At 48.0% G+C, this 19,751-nt stretch overlaps 1 protein-coding gene across 1 annotated transcript in view; it reads right to left on the bottom strand.

Moving 5' to 3' along the window:
- FAM3B (FAM3 metabolism regulating signaling molecule B) overlaps window positions 1–19,751 on the bottom strand; it is a 53,985-nt gene that overhangs the window by 14,630 nt on the left and 19,604 nt on the right. Inside the window, exons 2-3 of the mRNA XM_079923323.1 lie at window positions 14,085–14,228; window positions 71–194 (exon numbers count right to left, since the gene is read on the bottom strand). Coding sequence (XP_079779449.1) covers window positions 71–194; window positions 14,085–14,228 — 268 coding nt within the window. The remainder of the gene's footprint in view (window positions 1–70; window positions 195–14,084; window positions 14,229–19,751) is intronic.

The raw sequence follows: 19,751 nt of genomic DNA, 5'->3' as shown, positions 1-19,751 counted from the left end.
TGGTCAGCCTCAGAGAAGGGGAAGAACCAAGTGGGAGAGCTAGGTTTTCTTTTCCTGCTGTAGTACTTACACCTCATCCTCAAAGCAGATCTTGGCATACTTGTCCCTGCCACCCCCACTGAGCAACCGGTAGGCGTAGGTGTTTGGGGGACACGGGGTCCAGTGGTCACATTTTTGCCTTTTTGGGGCTGGGGCTGTAACAAAAAGGAATATAACAGTTAGCATCATGCAGTATTGATCAGGTGAACCCATTGCTTGACTGTGAACGGCAGCTGTTCTGTCCCAAGACTTCACACTAGCAAGTCCCAGTAACAGTGGGGGGAAACTGGGAAGACAAAAAATTAATTTAACCTGCTTTTGTCTTCAAATAGCAAACATGCCAAAGGGAGGGGATGTTGAGTAGGCGGAACAATTTCAGAAGGGTTGGGAATCACTCTTGATCGTCATGACTGCCATTCTGGGATTGCAAGGCATAGCCTTTTGTATTCCAATTAAAGAAAGATTAGTTGGGTCTAAGAGTGCTGGTGAATCAAGAAGTAGCCTATGGAGCATCTATCCAGCTTCTGCATTTACACTCCTGAAACACACACACACCCTTGACCACCACTCTAGCCATGGCTGACCCCTCTCCTTTCCCTCGAGCTTGAGATGCTGAGATTTTCTGCCTGGGCTGCTATGTCAGTGCTGGCAGGCCCTGGAGATGTCATGCCCAGTGACAGGGGTCAGCACTTGGGGAGGACTGAGGTCAGCTGGTGCTGGGTACCCTCTGTATCTCCCACTGCTGGGTGCCTCGTTGCCATCACTACCACTCATGTCTCTCCCCTTTCACAGGTGTGGCTGTCCACTGTCACCCACAGAACCCACTGTCCTGTGCTGGGTTCAATTTAAATCCCGAGTCTCCAGAAAAAAAAAAAAAATCAGAAAGTGCTCTCACTCCCCCAGCTTGACTGGGGACGTGCTGTTTTACGGATCGCCGCGTCTCCTCTGTTTTAGCACATCTGGCTAGAAGCACAGCCAGCAGAGTGGCTGCAAGGCCCTGTTGGGGGAAACCAGGACACAGGCAGTGCTGTGATGGCCGAGTGCTCTGGGGGTTGAGCTGGACCAGGACTGAACTGCTTGGTGAACACAGGGATGCAGCTGCGCACCCAGTCCTGGTGCCCAGGAGGACACAGAGTTCTGGGGCCTGTGCACCCCAACATCGTGCTTACTCAGCCCTTCACACCTTCCTCCCCTTTACCTACTTCATCCCCATCACTAAACAAAGCCCCAACCCACCCTGCGCTGCCCAGCTTGCCCTGATTTATTTTCTTTTTCTTAGCCCTCATCACTGCCTAATATCCTGCAATTTCCTTTTTAAAAGCTTCTCCATAAGGACAGGGATGTTGTCTATTTATTTTCACTTTATAACCGCAGCACCAATTCTGTGTGCAGCGCAAGCAGCTGCTCCATCAGTGTTGTTGAACGAAAGTGTAACCGAGCAGGACCCTATGGGGCCTTCCTGAGAGAGACGCCCCACTGCCACCACAGAGTCCTCTGCCTGCCTCTTGTTTGTAGAAAAGCTGTAGTCTCCTAGGGCTACCCTGAGCCACAAAAGCCTGGTTCAAGAATTAATGATTGACAAGTCCAGGAAGTGCAGAGAGTCCCATACAGGAAAAATCCAAGGAGAAACACGCCAAGACATATTAATCAAACTATCAAAAATTAAATACAAAGAAAAAATATTAAAAGCAACAAGGGAAAAACAACAAATAACATACAAGGGAATCATAAGGTTAACCATAAGGTTAACAGCTGATCTTTCAGCAGAAACTCTGCAAGCCAGAAGCGAGTCACAGGACATATTTAAAGTGATGAAAAGGCAGAACCTACAACCAAGATTACTCTACCCAGCAAGGATCTCATTCAGATTCGACAGAGACATTAAAACCTTTACAGACAAGCAAAAGCTAAGAGAATTCAGCACCACCAAACCAGCTTTACAACAAATGTTAAAGGAACTTCTCCAGGCAGGAAACACAAGAGAAGGAAAAGACCTCCAATAACAAACCCCCCAAAATTAAGAAAATGGTAATAGGAACATACATATCGATAACTACCTTAAATGTAAATGGATTAAATGCTCCAACCAAAAGACACAGACTGGCTGAATGGATACAAAAACAAGACCCATATATATGCTGTCTACAAGAGACCCTCTTCAGGCCTAGGGACACATACAGGCTGAAAGTGAGGGGATGGAAAAAGGTATTCCATGCAAATGGAAATCAAAAGAAAGCTGGAGTAGCAATTCTCATATCAGACAAAATACACTTTAAAATAAAGACTATTACAAGAGACAAAGAAGGACACTACATAATGGTTGAGGGATCAGTCCAAGAAGAAGATATAACAATTGTAAATATTTATGCACCCAACAAAGGAGCACCTCAATACATAAGGCAAATGCTAACAGCTATAAAAGGGGAAATCAACAGTAACACAAACATAGTAGGGGACTTTAACACCCCACTTTCACCAATGGACAGATCATCGAAAATGAAAATAAATAAGGAAACACAAGCTTTAAATGATACATTAAACAAGATGGACTTAATTGATATTTATAGGACATTCCATCCAAAAACAACAGAAAACACTTTCTTCTCAAGCGCTCATGGAACATTCTCCAGGATAGAGCATATCTTGGGTCACAAATCAAGCCTTGGTAAATTTAAGAAAACTGAAATTGTATCAAGTATCTTCTCCAACAACAACACTATGAGACTGGATATCAATTACAGGAAAAAAATCTGCAAAAAATACAAACACATGGAGACTAAGCAATATACTACTAAATAACCAAGAGATCACTGAAGAAATCAAAGAGGAAAGCAAAAAATACCTAGAAACAAATGACAATGAGAACACGATGACCCAAAATCTATGGGATGGAGCAGAAGCTGTTCTAAGAGGGAAGTTTAGAGCAATACAATCCTACTTCAAAAAACATCTCAACTAAAAATCCTAACATTACACCCAAAGCAATTAGAGAAAGAAGAACAAAAAACTCCAAAAGTTAACAGAAGGAAAGAAACCATAAAGATCAGATCAGAAATAAATGAAAAAGAAATGAAGAAAACAATAGCAAAGATCAATAAAACTAAAAGCTGGTTCTTTGAGAAGATAAACAAAATTGATAAACCATTAGCCAGACTCATCAAGAAAAAAAGGGAGATGACTCAGATAAATAGAATTAGAAATGAAAAAGGAGCAGTAACAAGTGACACTGCACAAATACAAATGATCATGAGAGATTACTACAAGCAACTCTATGCCAATAAAATGGACAACCTGGAAGAAATGGACAAATGCTTAGAAAAGCACAACCTTCCGAGGCTGAACAAGGAAGCAATAGAAAATATAAACAGACCAATCACAAGCACTGAAATTGAGACTGTGATTAAAAATCTTCCAACAAACAAAAGCCCAGGACCAGATGGCTTTACAGGCGAATTCTATCAAACATTTAGAGAAGAGCTAACACCTATCCTTCTCAAATTCTTCCAAAATATAGCAGAGGCAGGAACACTCCCAAACTCATTCCACAAGGCCATCATCACCCCGATACCAAAACCAGAAAAAGATGTCACCAATAAAGAAAACTACAGGCCAATAACACTGATGAACATAGATGCAAAAATCCTCAACAAAATACTAGCAAACAGAACCCAACAGCACATTAAAAGGATCATACACTATGATCAAGTGGGTTTTATCCCAGGAATGCAAGGATTCTTCAATATACGCAAATCAATCAATGTGATAAACCATATTAACGAACTGAAGGATAAAAAACATATAATAATCTCAATAGATGCAGAAAAAGCTTTTGACAAAATCCAACACTCATTTATGATAAAAAAAAAATCCCTGCAGAAAGTAGGCATAGCAGGAACTTACCTCAACATAATAAAAGCCATATATGACAAACCCACAGCCAACATTGTTCTCAGTGGTGAAAAACTGAAACCATTTCCTCTAAGATCAGGGAAAAGACAAGGTTACCCACTCTCACCACTATTATTCAACACAGTTTTGGAAGTTTTAGTCACAGCAATCAGAGAAGTAAAAGAAGTAAAAGGAATCCAAATTGGAAAAGAAGAAGTAAAGCTGTCACTGTTTGCGGATGAGATGGTACTATACATAGAGAATCCTAAAGATCCTACCAGAAAACTACTAGAGCTAATCAATGAATTTGGTAAAGCAGCAGGATACAAAACTAATGCACAGAAATCTCTTGCATTCCTATACACTAATGATGAAAAATCTGAAAGTGAAATTAAGGAAACACTCTCATTTACCTCTGCAACAAAAAGAATAAAATACCTAGGAATAAATCTACCTAAGGAGGCAAAAGACCTGTATACAGAAAATTGTAAGACACTGATGAAAGAAATTAAAGATGATACAAACAGGTGTTAAGATACACCATGTCCTTGGATTGGAAGAATCAACATTGTGAAAATGGCTATACTACCCAAAACAATCTACAGATTCAATGCAATCCCTATCAAATTACGAGTGGCATTTTTTACAGAACTAGAACAAAAAAATCTTAAAATTTGTATGGAGACACGAAAGACCCCATATAACCAAATCAGTCTTGAGGGAAAGAAATGGAGCTGGAGGAATCAGACTCCCTGACTTCAGACTATACTACAAAGCTACAGTAATCAAGACAGTATGATACTGGCACAGAAATAGAAATATAGATCAATGAAACAGGATAGAAAGCCCAGAGATAAACCCATGCACATATGGTCACCTTATTTTTGATAAAGGAGCCAAGAATATATAATGCAGAAAAGACTGACTCTTCAGTAAGTGGTGCTGGGAAAACTGGACAGCTACATGTAAAAGAATGAAATTAGAACATTCCCTAACACCATACACAAAAATAAACTCAAAATGCATTAAAGACCTAAATGTAAAGCCAGACACTATCAAACTCTTAGAGGAAAACATAGGCAGAACACTTATGACATACGTCAGTGCAAGATCCTTTTGGACCCACCTCCTAGAGAAATGGAAATAAAAACAAAAATAAACAAATGGGACCTAATGAAACTTAAAAGCTTTTGCACAGCAAAGGAAACCATAAATAAGACAAAAAGACAACCCTCAGAATGGGAGATAATATTTGCAAATGAAGCAACTGACAAATGATTAATCTCCAAAATTTACAAGCAGCTCATGCAGTTCAATATCAAAAAAACAAACAACCCAATCCAAAAATTGGCAGAAGACCTAAATAGACATTTCTCCAAAGAAGATATAGAGATTGCCAACAAACACATGAAAGGATGCTCAACATCACTAATCATTGGAGAAATGCAAATCAGTACTACAATGAGGTATCACCTCACACCCGTCAGAATGGCCATCATCAAAAAATCTACAAAAAATAAATGCTGGAGAGGGTGTGGAGAAAAGGGAACACTCTTGCACTGTTGGTGGGAATGTAAATTGATACAGCCATTATGGAGAACAGTATGGAGGTTCCTTAAAAAACTAAAAATAGAAGTACCATATGACCCAGCAATCCCACTACTGGGCATATACCCTGAGAAAACCATAATTCAAAAAGAGTCATGTACCACAATGTTCATTGCAGCTCTATTTAAAATAGCCAGGACATGGAAGCAACATAAGTGTCCATTGATAGATGACTGGATAAAGAAGATGTGGCACATATATACAATGGAATATTACTCATCCATAAAAGAAATAAAACTGAGTTATTTGTAGTGAGGTGGATGAACCTAGAGTCTGTCATACAGAGTGAAGTAAGTCAGAAAGGGAAAAACAAATACCATATGCTAACACATATATATGGAATCTAAAAAAATAAATGGTTCTGAAGAACCTAGGGGCAGGACAGGAATAAAGATGCAGATGTAGAGAATGGATTTGAGGACACGGGAAGGGGGGAGGGTAAGCTGGAACGAAGTGAGAGAGTGGCATGGACATATATACACTACCAACTGTAAAACAGATAGCTAGTGGGAAGCAGCCGCGTAGCACAGGGAGATCAGCTCAGTGCTTTGTGACCACCTAGAGGGGTGGGATAGGGAGGGTGGGAGGGAGATGAAAGAGGGAGGAGATATGGGGATATATGTATACGTATAGCTGATTCACTTTGTTATAAAGCAGAAACTAGCACACCATTGTAAAGCAATTATACTCCAATAAAGATGTTTAAAAAAGAAAAAAAATAAAGCTACCCTATGGTGGGGGGGTGGGGTGTGTGTGGGTAAATTAGAGTTTGGGATTAACATATACATTCTACTATATATAAAATAAACAAGAAGGATTTACTGTATAGCATGGGGAAATACACTCAATATCTTATAATAAGCTATAATGGAAAAAAATCTGAAAAAGAATATATATATATAACTGAATCACTGCGCTGTACAGCAGAAACTGACACAACATTGTAAATAAACTATACTTCATTTAAAAAAAATAAAAATTAAAAAAAGTTAAAAAGAATTAATGATTGAAAGGATGTGAACATGTAGTGACCAAAATAGCAGTTGGGTTAGTAGAACTGGTAACAATTTAAATAGTAAATCAGCCATATGGCAATCACAGAATCTTTACTTCCTCCCTGAAGGACATGGATAACAGTATCTGAAAAATATTCCTGAGTTGTTTTTCAGGTGTTAAAACCATCACCAAATGGAAGAAGTTAACTACTCGATGACCATGAGCACGTAGCCTCTAGAACTACTGCTGCCTGAGGATTGGTAAAATGTGACCCTGCCCCTTACCTCACCATCAACCAGTCAGAGAACTCTGCCCAAGCTGATCACGTACTCCAAGACTCTCTCCCTCACCTTGCCTTTAAAAATGCTTCCCTGAAACCCATCGGGAAGTTCTGGTCTTTTGAGCACTAGCTGCCTGGACTCCTCGCTTGGCATCTACAATAAACGCTGCACTTTCTTTCACCACAACCAGGTGTCAGTAGACTGGCTTTACTGCAAGTGGGTGAGCAGACCCAAGCTTAGTTCGGTAACGAATGAATACGGACATCTGGTCCCTCGTGGGGCAGAAATCTGCAGCTACTTTGGCAGAAAACTCAGAGACACTGAACCCTGCTCCCTCCTGCAAAAGGGAAGAGGGACGTTGAGTCAGGGCTTTCTGCACACGTGCTACTGCAGCTCTGGTCTACTTTTACCAATTTTTCCTCCTGTGGATTCTAATTTTTTAAATATCGAAGGACCTTGGGATTTTATCTTTTCTTATCTAGTTTCTGAAGAAAAACACTGAAAGTAATAGACAGGCAAAAGGAAGGAAAAAATCCTATGCATATTCACCCTACAGAATCTTCACTGTTTTACCTTTTGGTATATTTCCTTCCAGACTTTTCTATGCCCGCAGAGGGCATCTGCAATGTTGGAAAACATGGATTAGACATATACAAATAGTATGTTACCTCACTTACATTTTCATATAATATACTCAATACGTTTTTTCTTAATCTCCAGTTACCTAAATTCAAAGCAAGGGGCCTGACCATTAACATGAAAATGCGCCAAAAATACGGTATTTGCTCAATCTTTCCTGGTTTTGAACACTGAAGTGTATTTATTTCAGTTTTTTAAAAATTTAATGATAATGCTCATTACTTTGAATTTAGAAGTAATTTACCTAAAAACACACCGAGCATGGTACTTGAAAATGTAACTAACATACTGCTTAAAAGTTAGGTGTGCCCTGTTTCCTGAGTCTGTAGATGTCCTGAGTATGTATACAGATGGTCCTTGATTTACGATGGTTCTACTTTATGATGGTGCACAAGGGACATGCTTTCAGCAAAAAACGTGCTTCGAATTGTGAATTTTTATCCTTTCCCAAGCTAGTGATGTGTGGTCCAATGTCTTTGTGATGCTGGGCAGTGAGAGCTGCAGCTCCCCGTCAGCTACAGGACCAGGAGGGTGAACAACCGATACCCTGACAACCATGCTGGACCCAGACAGCACTTTTGTTTTTCATTTTCAGTACAGTATTCAGTAAATTACAGGATATAGTCAACACAATTAGAAAATAGGCTTTGTGATAGATGAGGTGGCCCAACCGTAGGCTAGTGTACGTGTTCAGAGTATGGTTAAGGTAGGCTAGGCTAAGCAAGGATGTTCAGTATGTTGGGTGTGTTAAATGCATTTTGAACTTATGATATTTTCAACTCATTATAGGCGTATTGGGATGCAACCCCATCATAAGTGGAGGAAGCTCTGTACTCAGTCTGGAGAGAACCCTCTTAAAGTGAGATCCACACTCATTCTGCCTGCCACCTGCATTTCGCTTAATGTAGGCGAGCCTTCCCTAACAAGCACACACAAACTTGCTCACTGGCCCCTGCTGTTCTTGGCAGGACTCCTTCAAGATTCACTGAACCAGCTCCCTGCTCTTGGAGAAGGACAATATTTCCAGGCCCTATGCCGTCATCACGATGCTGTCGGAGTACCCTGACTACATGATCCTTTTGACCTCCATCCTCACCGAGCGCTGGGCGTGCAGACAGGTGTGCTGTGACCCACAGAGGTGGATGGTCTAACACAGCCCCAGTCCCAGGAGAGCTTAAAAGATAAGGTCACGAGGACGCCGCGCACCACCTGACCCCCACGGGTCACGGTAGTTTGGAGACAGGATGATAGCAGATTCGTATGGGAGGTAGGGAGGGAAACCAGAAAGGGTATTTTACTTTATTTTTAAGCCAGCTGAAAAAACAGAAGCAAACAGGGTCTGATAACATTGCCAATGAGTGGGAGAAAGATTCCCATGGGGTGAAAGAGACAGCGTATCTTCCGGAGCCACGGCTAAGCGTCACCCACGCTGCTTTTGAGGCTGAACAGTTAAGAACGACTACACAGGTGTAACTACCCATCTTCCCAGCCACTAACCCTGTGTGCTGACTCTCTCCTGTGCCAGCCACATGGTCTGATCAGTAAGTGCACGACGCAGCTCAGAGAGCAGAGAGAAGTTAAACTTGGGTGAGAAATTAAACCTCTGAGTAACAGGAAAGGAGAGGACCAAAAGGGGAAAGAGCGCTTCTTCACAAAAATGTTGGGAAGCTTTAGAAAACAATCTGCATTTTTATGATTTAGCTAAGGGCTGTGCCTGCAAACGTATCAAATAAGAGCTTTATATATTTAATATAATGTAAATAATATTAAAATATATTGCTATATTGTAAAAATAGCAAGTGAATGGTTTCTTTTTTATTGAAGTATAGTTGATAGCTGATTGAAAATGTTGTGTGAGGCTTCCCTGGTGGCGCAGTGGTTGAGAGTCCGCCTGCCCATGCAAGGGACGCGGGTTCGTGTCCCGGTCCGGGAAGATCCCACATACTGTGGAGTGGCTGGGCCCGTGGGCCATGGCTGCTGAGCCTGCGCGTCCGGAGCCTGTGCTCCGCAGCGGGAGAGGCCACAACAGTGAGAGGCCCGCGTACCACAAAAAAAAAAAGAAAAAAAGAAAAAAAAATGTTGTGTGAGTTTCAGGTGTACAGCAAAGTGATTCAGTTTTATATATATATATATATATATATATATATATATATATATACACACATATATGTACAGATATATGGCTTCTTTTTTTATACATTTATTTAATTAATTTATTTATTTTTGGCTGTGCTGCGTCTTTGTTGCTGCACGTGGGCTTTCACTAGCTGTGGCAAGCAGGGGCCGCTCTTCGTTTCGGTGGGTGGCCTTCTCTCTGCGGTGGCTTCTCTTGTTGCAGAGCACAGGTTCTAGAGCGCAGGCTCAGTAGTTGTGGCGCACAAGCTTAGTTGCTCCGCAGCATGTGGGTTCTTCCCAGACCAGGGCTCGAACCCGTGTCCCCTGCATCGGCAGGCAGATTCTTAACCACTGCGCCACCAGGGAAGTCCCGGATATACGGTTTCTAGGTAACGTTTATTTCAGGTGTACAGCAAAGTGATTCAGTGATACACACACACACACACACACACACACACACACACACACACACACACACATATCAAGATAAAGTTTATTTCGCCTAGAAATAAGCTGTGAAGCTGAACTTGAAGGCATTCACTACTTGCCCTTCTTTCATTGGCACCGGGACCAACAAGCCTTGTGAGCCCTGAGTACGATCTCTAAGTGCACCTCCAGGACAGGGGCCTAAGGCAGGGCAGCAGGTTCCAAACTGGGGTGGGGTGGGGAAGCGTGGTGGGAGGAGACAGAGGGAACGGGATCAAGCCATACGGAGGTTCCAGGGAGTTTGGGTTCTTCCCCTCAGCTGTCCCTTGTCCGTCCTCCTGCCCTTCAGAAAGAAACATGGTTGGCCCTCCCTCCTTTCCGAGGGGTCGCATCTTGGATTCAACCAACCAGAGACTGAAAAGATTCCAAAAAAAATCCAGAAAGATCCAAAAAGCAGAATTTGAATTTGCATCCTGTAGGCAACGATTTATATAGCATTTACATTGTCTTAGGTATTGTATGTAATCTAGAGATGACTTAAAGTGTGTAGGAGGGTTTGTCAAGAGGGTAAATCCTCAGAATTCTTATCACAAATTTTTTTTTCTATTTCTTTAGTTTTCTAGCGATATGAGGTGACAGATATTCACTAAACTTGCGATAATCATTTCCTGATGTTTGTAAGTCAAATCATTATGCTGTATGCCTTAAACTTATACAGCGTTGTACGTCAATTATATCTCAATAAAATTGGAAGAAAAAAAGAAGAGAAAAAAATAAAGTATACGGGAGGATGTGGGTAGGTTATATGCAAATATTGCACCGCTTTATATAAGGCACTTGAGCAGCCGTGCATTTTGGTATCCGCGGGGGTCCTGGAATCGATCCCCCATGGACGCGGGGGGTGACTGTAGTAGTCACAACCCGGCTTGGTGTTCCAAAACTCACGGGAAACCTGAGAAATGCTCGTCACAGCAGTGAGCTGCCACGTTATGCCTGTCCGACTGGCAAACTCAGAACGCTGGGACACGCGAGTGTTGGTGAGGATGGTGTGAGACGGGAGCCTGGCAGGCAGGCCCATTCTGGAAAGGCGTCGGGCTCGACTGAGTCACCTGAAGCTGACACGCACGCTATGGCTCCACTCCTGCGTATGTAAATCCCGAAGAAAATTTCAGCCAGGTCCACAGAGAGAGCTGTGAGGGTGCTCCCCGCACAGCCTCTGTGTGGTGCTAGGCTAGAGGCAATGCGGAGCCATCTCCAAGTCCCCACGAGGGAAAGAGGAGGAAAAGGCGAGGACTCGTGCCCCGGCGTGATGCAGCTGCGAGCAGCTTCGGAGGAGGAACGCCCACAGCACGACGGGGCCTTGGGCATGGCGCTGAGTGACACCAAGAGCCAGGTCTGTAAGAGCACCGGAATGCAGGCTGGTAAAACAGGACAGCCTGGTCTGCAATTAGCTGTTCAAGCAGAAAGGTGTCATTAGATGCCTCTGAGCGCTGGGAGAGAAGTCAGAGAGGGAAGTGGGGATAAAGGGAGAAATCAACAAAATGAGGCAGGCTTGGGCCGTGGCAGTGATGGCGTGGCAGGCAGGTTACCTCCACCCCGGTACAGAGGTGAGAATCGGGGATTGTGGCCAGACCACTCGACGTGGCTGTCCTCTTGCTCTCTGTCCCTCCTCTGCTTGACCAGGGCCTGCTGCACCGACACCCCACTCACATGACTGACCTTCCTACGTGCTTGCCCCGGGCTCAGCTAGTGACTGTTCTTATCAAGGGGGCGGTGAGGGGCCTGGTCCTCTGCTGGTTTCCCTGGTAACCGATGAGCCAACCTGAGGCCAATTCCCCTGTAACTGCCAACCCCCCCGCCGCCCCGAGGAGCAAGGTCTGAGGCCAGGTCCTGCCCACCACGGTGGGGTGTGGCTCCAGGACCTTGTTCCAGACGTGTAAGCTCCCCCATCCGTTAGACCAACGATGCCTGTGTTGCTGACCCTGGGCACTTTCTTGGGTCTTGAAGCTGGGCAAGTGCAGGGCTTGTAGGCCTGCGGGGGGCAGCCCAATGGGGAGAAAAGGGGGAGAGGTAGTCCGAGGAGGGGAGACTTGGGAAGCTGAGTCCTGCCGGGGAGGGAGACTGTGCGTCTGTCCTTTCCCAGCGGCGAGCACAGAACCTTCCACAAAGTCGAGGGACTGAATGTGAGGCCTAATCGCCCCCAATGAAACACGAGGAATAGGGAGAGGCAGGGAGGCCAGAGCAGGGAGAGCTGGTGCCCACGCAGATTCCAGCAGCTCCCAAGGATCCTGACCGGGAAGAGTTGGGCCATGTCTAGAAATGAGCGCGAGCCAGTGGGACTTGCCCATGAGTGCGAAATCGCATGGAAACGGAAAGGAGGCAACATCCAACCTATGGACAGACGGTGTGAACCCAGGAGAGCTGGGCTTGCAGGGTAAGAGTTAACTTCACGGAAATCTGAAGCCAAGATCAAGGGCCTCCACAGCTGAGTCAAGAAATGGGCCTTTTTAAGAGAAAAGATAAGGAAGTGGAGAAAGCTAAACCTGGATAAAGGGGGGCCAGCCCAAGGAGGTGGGAGTGGGTCGTCTCACTCGGGGGGGCCTTGGCCACGGGGGTTCAGTGCTCAGAGCCTCGGTATTCGAGGCTCATTTCGCTCAGAGCCCAACACTGATCTCACATCTCAACGTGATCCTTCCTTTGCTTCCGATTCTGAGTGGATGTGTCCCCCGCACGTGGCCCGGGGGACTGCGGAACGTGGGACAATGTGCAGGGCCGGGGTAACGGAGGGGCTCCAGAGCCCTGCAGCCTACAGAAGCTGAGCTCATCCTGGAGCCTGGTCCCAAGGTGGGGAAAGCACCCTCTTCCTGCCTCTCTGGCAGGCACAGGAGGGGGGGCAGCGCCTGGATAAGGGGCACATGTCCCTGAGGAGCATCTCCCCGGCCACACTGCTCATGACAGCACGGAGTAAGCCTGGCCGCAAAGCTAGCCTGGTCGCATGCACCATGCTGTCCCCTTTGAACCTCTCGTTCATGTGAGCACTGGGCTATGAATCAAAGACTCCCTCCAAACTCTGAGTCCAGCCCCCAAGCAGTCATGTGTCCCCCCAGAGCGGAGGTCCCGAGCCAGCAGGTGTCAGGATGCGGTGTCACAGCCGGCTCTCACTACCACCCTTGGGTTCCCAAAACCTGCTGTGCTTCAGTCACGGGGGAGGGTGACAGTTCCTCCCCGGCCCCCGTTGGCGGGAATCGGAAACCATGTAAACGAGCCCTTCTAGAAACACCGGGTCAGAGGCAGCTCCTAGACGCAAGCCCGTAACCAGGACCAAGTCCACCTTTTGTGTAAAAATGGAGAAAATGAGAAAGCAAGCCCTTTGAGGGCAGTTCCCACGCCCTCCACACATGGGGGTCTCCCCCGCCTCACTGGGCCTCGTCCACAATCCATATGCAATAATCTATCTGATTACAAGCAAATTCACTGTGAAAACCTTATCTAAAATAAAAACACCAGTCATAGTCGATTTCTGGAGAGTTTTTTTTTTTTTCTTGGACACAAAAGGTAATTAAATCTGAAAAGGAATTTTTTTTTAAGAAATTTTTAAAATCATTACCCAGTTCTTTATATTTGTGCAAATTCATTTTGTAGAGTTTATTTCTGTGTTAAAAATACACTAGCACACCTATTTACCATGAGATTGTGAAAAAGGGTGCATATGACTATTTAGGGTCCCACACGTTTTCCAATGTAATTTTTAGTGGATATCTTATCATTTACTTCATTCCTAATTCCAACACATATTTTTATTTAACGCATCTTGCCCATAAAGTTTGTTTTTTTAACATCATGGTTTGCCTTGGGGTCTCATGAGGCATGAGGAGGGGTACCTACCTTGGAATAGTATGGGAACTACCAGAGAGGCTTTTTTCCCTTCCTCCCCCTTCCCTCCCCTCCCCCTCCCCTCCCCCTCCCCCTCCCCTCCCCCTTGCCATGATCATCAACATAAATGGCCAGTAGGGGCAGTGCTGAGGTCAGGGGCCAGTCTCAGCACAGCAGCTGGGTTGCGAGTCCTTGCTTGGACCCCACTGTGGTACCCACCTTTGAGGACAGGCCTCTCACCGATGCTCCGGATGCTGTAGGCAGCTCTGGACAGGGGCACATCTGGAATGAGCTCTGCCAGCAGGTACCCAGAATACCAGGCGCACAGGGAGGCGAAGATGAAGAACACTGCCTTTAGGGTGCCTGCACACAGACAAGACAAGACACGTTGGCTGCCTCCCCCACTGACCCTCTCCTCCTCGGCCTTCCCTGGATGGCATCCCTGAACCAGTGTCAGCAGAATGCCCTGAGGGGAATCACCCCGGGAGGCGCTGGGCTGGAGAGGGCCCGGGGCCGCTCAGTGGAGCCACAAGAGCGGGTACCAAGCACAGGATGTGAGAGCGGTCGGGGCCGAGGTTCCCTATTTGCTGCTGTGTTGGGTCTCAGAGCGTCCTCAGAGGATTAGCTCAAGGACTCATCAGGCGGCCCTGCCAGGGGCCTAAGGACAGAAGCGGCCCTTCCCTCATGAGCCGCTGGAAGCTCCTGGAAGCTCTCGGGGGCGGCGGGGGCAGCTCTGTTTTGTTTACTGCTGTGTCAGCAGTGCTGAGGATGGTACCTGGTGCCCGTGAGCACACAACCGCCCCGTGACACTGGAAAAGGTCCCCAGACTGTCAGTATCCTCAGAAACAAGGCTGCGGGGACACCCTGGTGGCAGAAAGTCCCTGCAGAGAGTTTGTCAACTCCAGAACCTTCCTCTCAATTCTGCAGGAAAAGGCACTGCCCCGCTCCTGGGTTACAGGAGGCCTAAGGGACAGCTCTGTCCCTTCACAGACAATCTGCCCCCGGGTCTTACAGACTTTACTCCTTAAATAGCTCGCAGGTCAGGACTGTGCAGGATTACCAAAACTGCCAAGATGCAGGGATGGCCCGAGGCCCTGCGTAAAGGGACCTCAGGGATGGTCCCATCGGTGTTTATGTACTGATATGTCCAGTCCTGAGAAATAAGAAGAGGACGGATGGTTGGATGGATGGAAGGAAGGAAGTAAAACAAGAGGACGGGAGGGGAGGCGAGAGGAAGAGCCCGCCCACCTGACCACACACCCTCCTTGGCTGCCTCATTTCTGTCCCCTCTCAGGCCAAGCATCTGGAAATAACCGTCCTCTGGATCAGCCTCCAGGCCTCACCTTCCACCCACGGCTCAGGGCAGCTGTGCTGGTCTAGGCCTCCAAAGCCTCCAGGCTGCCAGCCCCAGGCCCCCAATGACGGTCCTGACCCATCCATGAACCCCCTGGGCAGCGCCCACACTCCTGGGGCGGGCTGGGGGTGTCTCCCACGCTGTCTCTGCTGGCTTTTCCCTCACACGGTGCAGCCTGGCTCTCTCTGCAGAATCCCAGATAAACTGACCCCCAGACCATCCTCTGAGCTCCCGACAAGCGTGTCCACCTGCTGATCCCTCTGGGCACCCGGGACGTCTCGCAGGGCCTGACACGTAGCACGTCCCACATGAAACCCTTGATTCTCCCCGGCTCGAGTCTGCTCCTGCCCCACATCTTGCCCAGGACAGGGTCAGATGTCTGGGCCTCTTCCTGACTCCATACGTCCCCCTGCCAGCCCTCAGTGGGATCCACCGGCCAGTCTTACTGGGGTGACCTCCATAGACTTTGCTACATGTCTACGGCCTCGGTCTCCCCAGGCCCGCAGCATCTTAGCTCTTCTCTCTCGCTGCTAGAGAACCTACGTGCTCCCCGTGTTGGGTGCTTATCTACCAAAGGGGTAGAATAAAGAATATATCTCATCTTTATCCCAGTTTCTGACACAGAACTCCTGAAACCCTCGGAATTTCCTGATATGAGCCTCTGCTGCTGTTCATAAGGGGCCCCTTTCAGCCACGCCTCAGCTTATGCTAATGAGGTGACTCGGGGTGGATCCTAGGATAGCTTCCGGGGAGGGGCCAGCCAGCCCGGAAAGACCCTGCCCACACCTCAGCCCCGCCCCCGGACCTCCAGGAGGGGAGAGGGCAGGCAAGCTGTCCTGTGACCAATGACAGAGTAAGACCCCAATGAAACTCGGGACTCAGAAGCTTGGGGGGCTTCCTAGTGGGGAACACACTGATGTGCCAGGTGGGGGATGCACCCTGACTCCAGGGCTGTGGGCACGGAACTCCTCTTCACCCTGCATGTCCCTGCATTTGGCTGGTCCTGACTTGTATCCTATACAATAAAACTGTAATCTTTTTTTTTTTTTTTTTTTTTTTTTTTTTTTTTTTTGCGGTACGCGGGCCTCTCACTGCTGTGACCTCTCCCGTTGCGGAGCACAGGCTCCGGACGCGCAGGCTCAGCGACCATGGCTCACGGGCCCAGCCTCTCTGCGGCATGTGGGATCTTCCCGGAGCGGGGCACGAACCTGTGTCCCCTGCATCGGCAGGCGGACTCGCAACCACTGCGCCACCAGGGAAGCCCTAAAACTGTAATCTTAAGCAGAGTGATGCTTTCAGTGTTTCTGTGGGTTGTTCTAGCAAATTATTGAACCCCCCAGGAATTGTGGGAACCCCCAGATTTGTAGCCAGCTGGTTAGAAGTGCGGGCGGCGCCCGAAGCCTGTGGCTGGCGTTTGAAGACAGGGCAGCTCGTGGAGGGCACTGCCCTTAACCCCTGGGCTCTGGAGCTTATTGTGGGTGTTGTGTCGGAGCTGAGCTGAATGGCTGGACACACAGTTGGTGTCAGAGGGCTGGTGTCTCCCCGCCCAGAGCCCTGAGCAGAGACCAGTGGGTGTTCCCCGGCCCCCTTTCCAAACGTGCAGCCGCAGCCCTCCAGCACCAAGCCCGGGGGGGGGGGGGGCCTCTCTCTCCGGGTGGTGATGAAACGCAAACCTCTGTCTGTCAGTCCGGCTGTGTTGAGCTCTGGATCTAGGCTCCCTCTTCATGCCTAGCACCTCGAGGTTTCCCCCAACGGTTAGGTTATATCGGGTCAGTATTTGCTGGTGTTTGCCAGGCGGCTGCCTAGCTTAGGTAGTCATCCTGGTGAAATGGGATGCCTCTGTCTCACCTGGACCATTTGGTCTTTTTCCAAGTGCATATTTCAACATCAGTTATTTCTTTCTCTTTTCCAAACCACGCAGTCCCTAAGATGGTTAGAACGTAATGCAGAGATGGCTTCCTGCTGGGAAATGCCTGAGACAGCGTGGCCGCTGCAGTTCCTAGGATGGAGGGACATCTCCGAGCCGGAAAAACCAGCCGCAGAAACACAGTGAGAACAACAGGTGAAGCTGGCGCGCTGTCCTTTGTTTGCTCTGTGCTCCAGCCGTGCTGACCCACTGCAGTGGCTGCCCTTTCCTGCTGTAGCCTGGGTACGAGTTTGTCCCTCTGCCCCCAGGGCACTCTCCTCCAGACCCCTGGCCACCTGTCCACTCCTTCAAGGACTCCAGTGTGGCTCTGTGGCCTCCTGGGTGAAGCCTGCACAGGCACCCTCAGGTCAGCCCTTCACATGCCTTGTCGGGGCTGCCCACCATGGCTCTCCCCTCCAGGTCTGTGCCCGCATAACTAGGACGGTGCGAGGGTCACAGGATGTTCCGGAAAACGCCACTGGAGGCACCCTGAGTGAACAGTGTGATCTGACTGCTGGAAACGTGGATTCAGCATCGATAAGAGTCTCAGGTTCAAAAACAATAGTTCAGTGTCCTGTGTGTCGAATCACTGCCAGATTATTTTATCCAAGTGTCGTATTTGAAGAAAATTGGCAAAGCAGAGATTATTCAGATCTTCTGAGCGTCACACGTGAGATCTTTGAGTGAAGAGTTGCTTTTGATTCGGAGATGACTGAAAGGGAGCATGCTGTCACCTCTCAGATACCTTCCTCCCCGCATGGAAGGGAGGCACGGTTTGGTCCCCAGGTGGACAAGGAAACATGGGTGGAAGTGACAGGGAAGGCAATGAGGAGAGAATAAAAGCCCACGTGTCCTCACTAGGCGCGCTGTGAGCCCCGGGCTTGTGGGACCACAGGCACCCCTTCCTGGACATTTTCCAGGGCTCCTGGGAAGGCTACAAAGCATCTGTGGTCTGGGTAAGGGGCGCAGCGGTGGACCCCCAGGCCAGGTTTCCTGCCGTGGCTGCGGAAGCCATGACTGGAGCCAGAACCAGCTCGGGGAGGGAGGCAGACCCAGCAGCATGCACTGGGACCAGTTCATCGTGAGAAGATGGGGCACGGGCTGGCGGTGGACCCTGCACCCGGGATGGGGCAGGCACAGGCGAGGATTTGTCCTGGGAAAGGCGAGGGCTCAGGGACTCAGCTAAGACAGCTCGGGGGGGTGGGGTGGGGTGGGGGAAGGGCCTGCCCTGGAAGGAGGGGTCCAGCAGCTTCAGAGCTGGGGGGCAGGCAGAGGAAGTACACAGAGTCCGCGAACCTTCTGTGGCTCTGTGACCAGGATCCGGCCTTTTCTCATAAGGTAATGAAGTCGACATCAGCCCACGGACACATCCTAAGCACGTCCACACAGCAGGCGCCCGTGAGTATTAGATCAAAGGCCCATGCCGAGCACAGGTAGGAAGGCGGAACTTCCTCCTCAGAGGCTCTCTTTTAGGGCGCATGTGTGTGTGTCCTACCCTCACTCCACCCTCAGCTTCTTGGGGGTCTCAGGCTGGCCCTGACACTTCACTTAGGCTGGAGGACAAAGCAGTCCTGAAGCCAGTGTACACGAAGGCAGGCTACAGGTAAGGGGGGGGATCCCCCTCCCATCCAATCCAGGGGCGCTGCAGAGGGCCATTCTGAACCCAGAAGGAGACACTTCGGAGGGATTTCCTTCCACATGAAGTGGATAAGGATGAGGTCTGTCACTGGCCACCTCCCCACAGGAACCCACATTCCCTCGCCTTGAGGCAGCCACACCTGCACCTCTTGTCCCTGAGGGGTGGATACGCCAGACTCGGGGTGCAGCTGCTTTGTGGCTCCAGGCTCTGCTGGCCCCAGTGTCCACTGTTATCGCTGTCCTGCTGACGGAGGCTTGTTGGCAGTAGGGCTGGGAAGTGTCACAGCTGAACACCTCAGCAGGTTGGCAAGGTAACCCACCTTCCAAAGTTCACATGCCAACGCCCTTAATTTTGAGGAATTAGGATGACTGCTCCGGGAAGCTTCCTCCAGCTTGTGAAGGGTGGTGGTGGCTTAGTTTACTTCATCCCTTTAGTCTGAATGTCCTTCTTGTGAGCTGTGTCCCTACATGGGACAGACCTGGGGCTTGACTGAAGCATCCAGGGAAATGCTGCTTCCACGAACGTTACCTAATCTTTAGCTCACAAAATCAAAAGTGATGTGGCCCTGAGCTTCTGTGAGTAATTTCACTGACAGCCACACCCCTGGATATATGACAACCTGCTGTGACCTCAAACCTTGATGTGAAAGGACCACGTAGCTCACAAATGAATCACAAGGGCTGCACGCGAAAAAGCTGTGAGTGGAGGGAAAGCAATCTGATCATATCCAGCATTTTCCACTAAGTGAGCAGCAAAATTGGACAGTAAGTATATAACACAGGCACGAGGAAAAAAATTCTTCCAAAATAGCTGTAATGAAAGTCAGTGCCCCCAGGGAGATCTTTTCTCCCAAGAAAAGAGATATGTATCTCCTTGCATTTATCCTACAATGCACACAAGTTACCAGAGACAGTGCTGTTCACAAATAAACGGTTTTGTAGAAAACTTGCATATTTTACACAAATAAAAAGCCTTAAAATTTGGCTT

The sequence above is a fragment of the Stenella coeruleoalba genome (assembly GCF_951394435.1).
Source record: "Stenella coeruleoalba genome assembly, chromosome: 5".
Lineage (NCBI taxonomy): Eukaryota > Metazoa > Chordata > Mammalia > Artiodactyla > Delphinidae > Stenella > Stenella coeruleoalba.
This window is presented reverse-complemented; position numbering and strand designations above follow the sequence as displayed.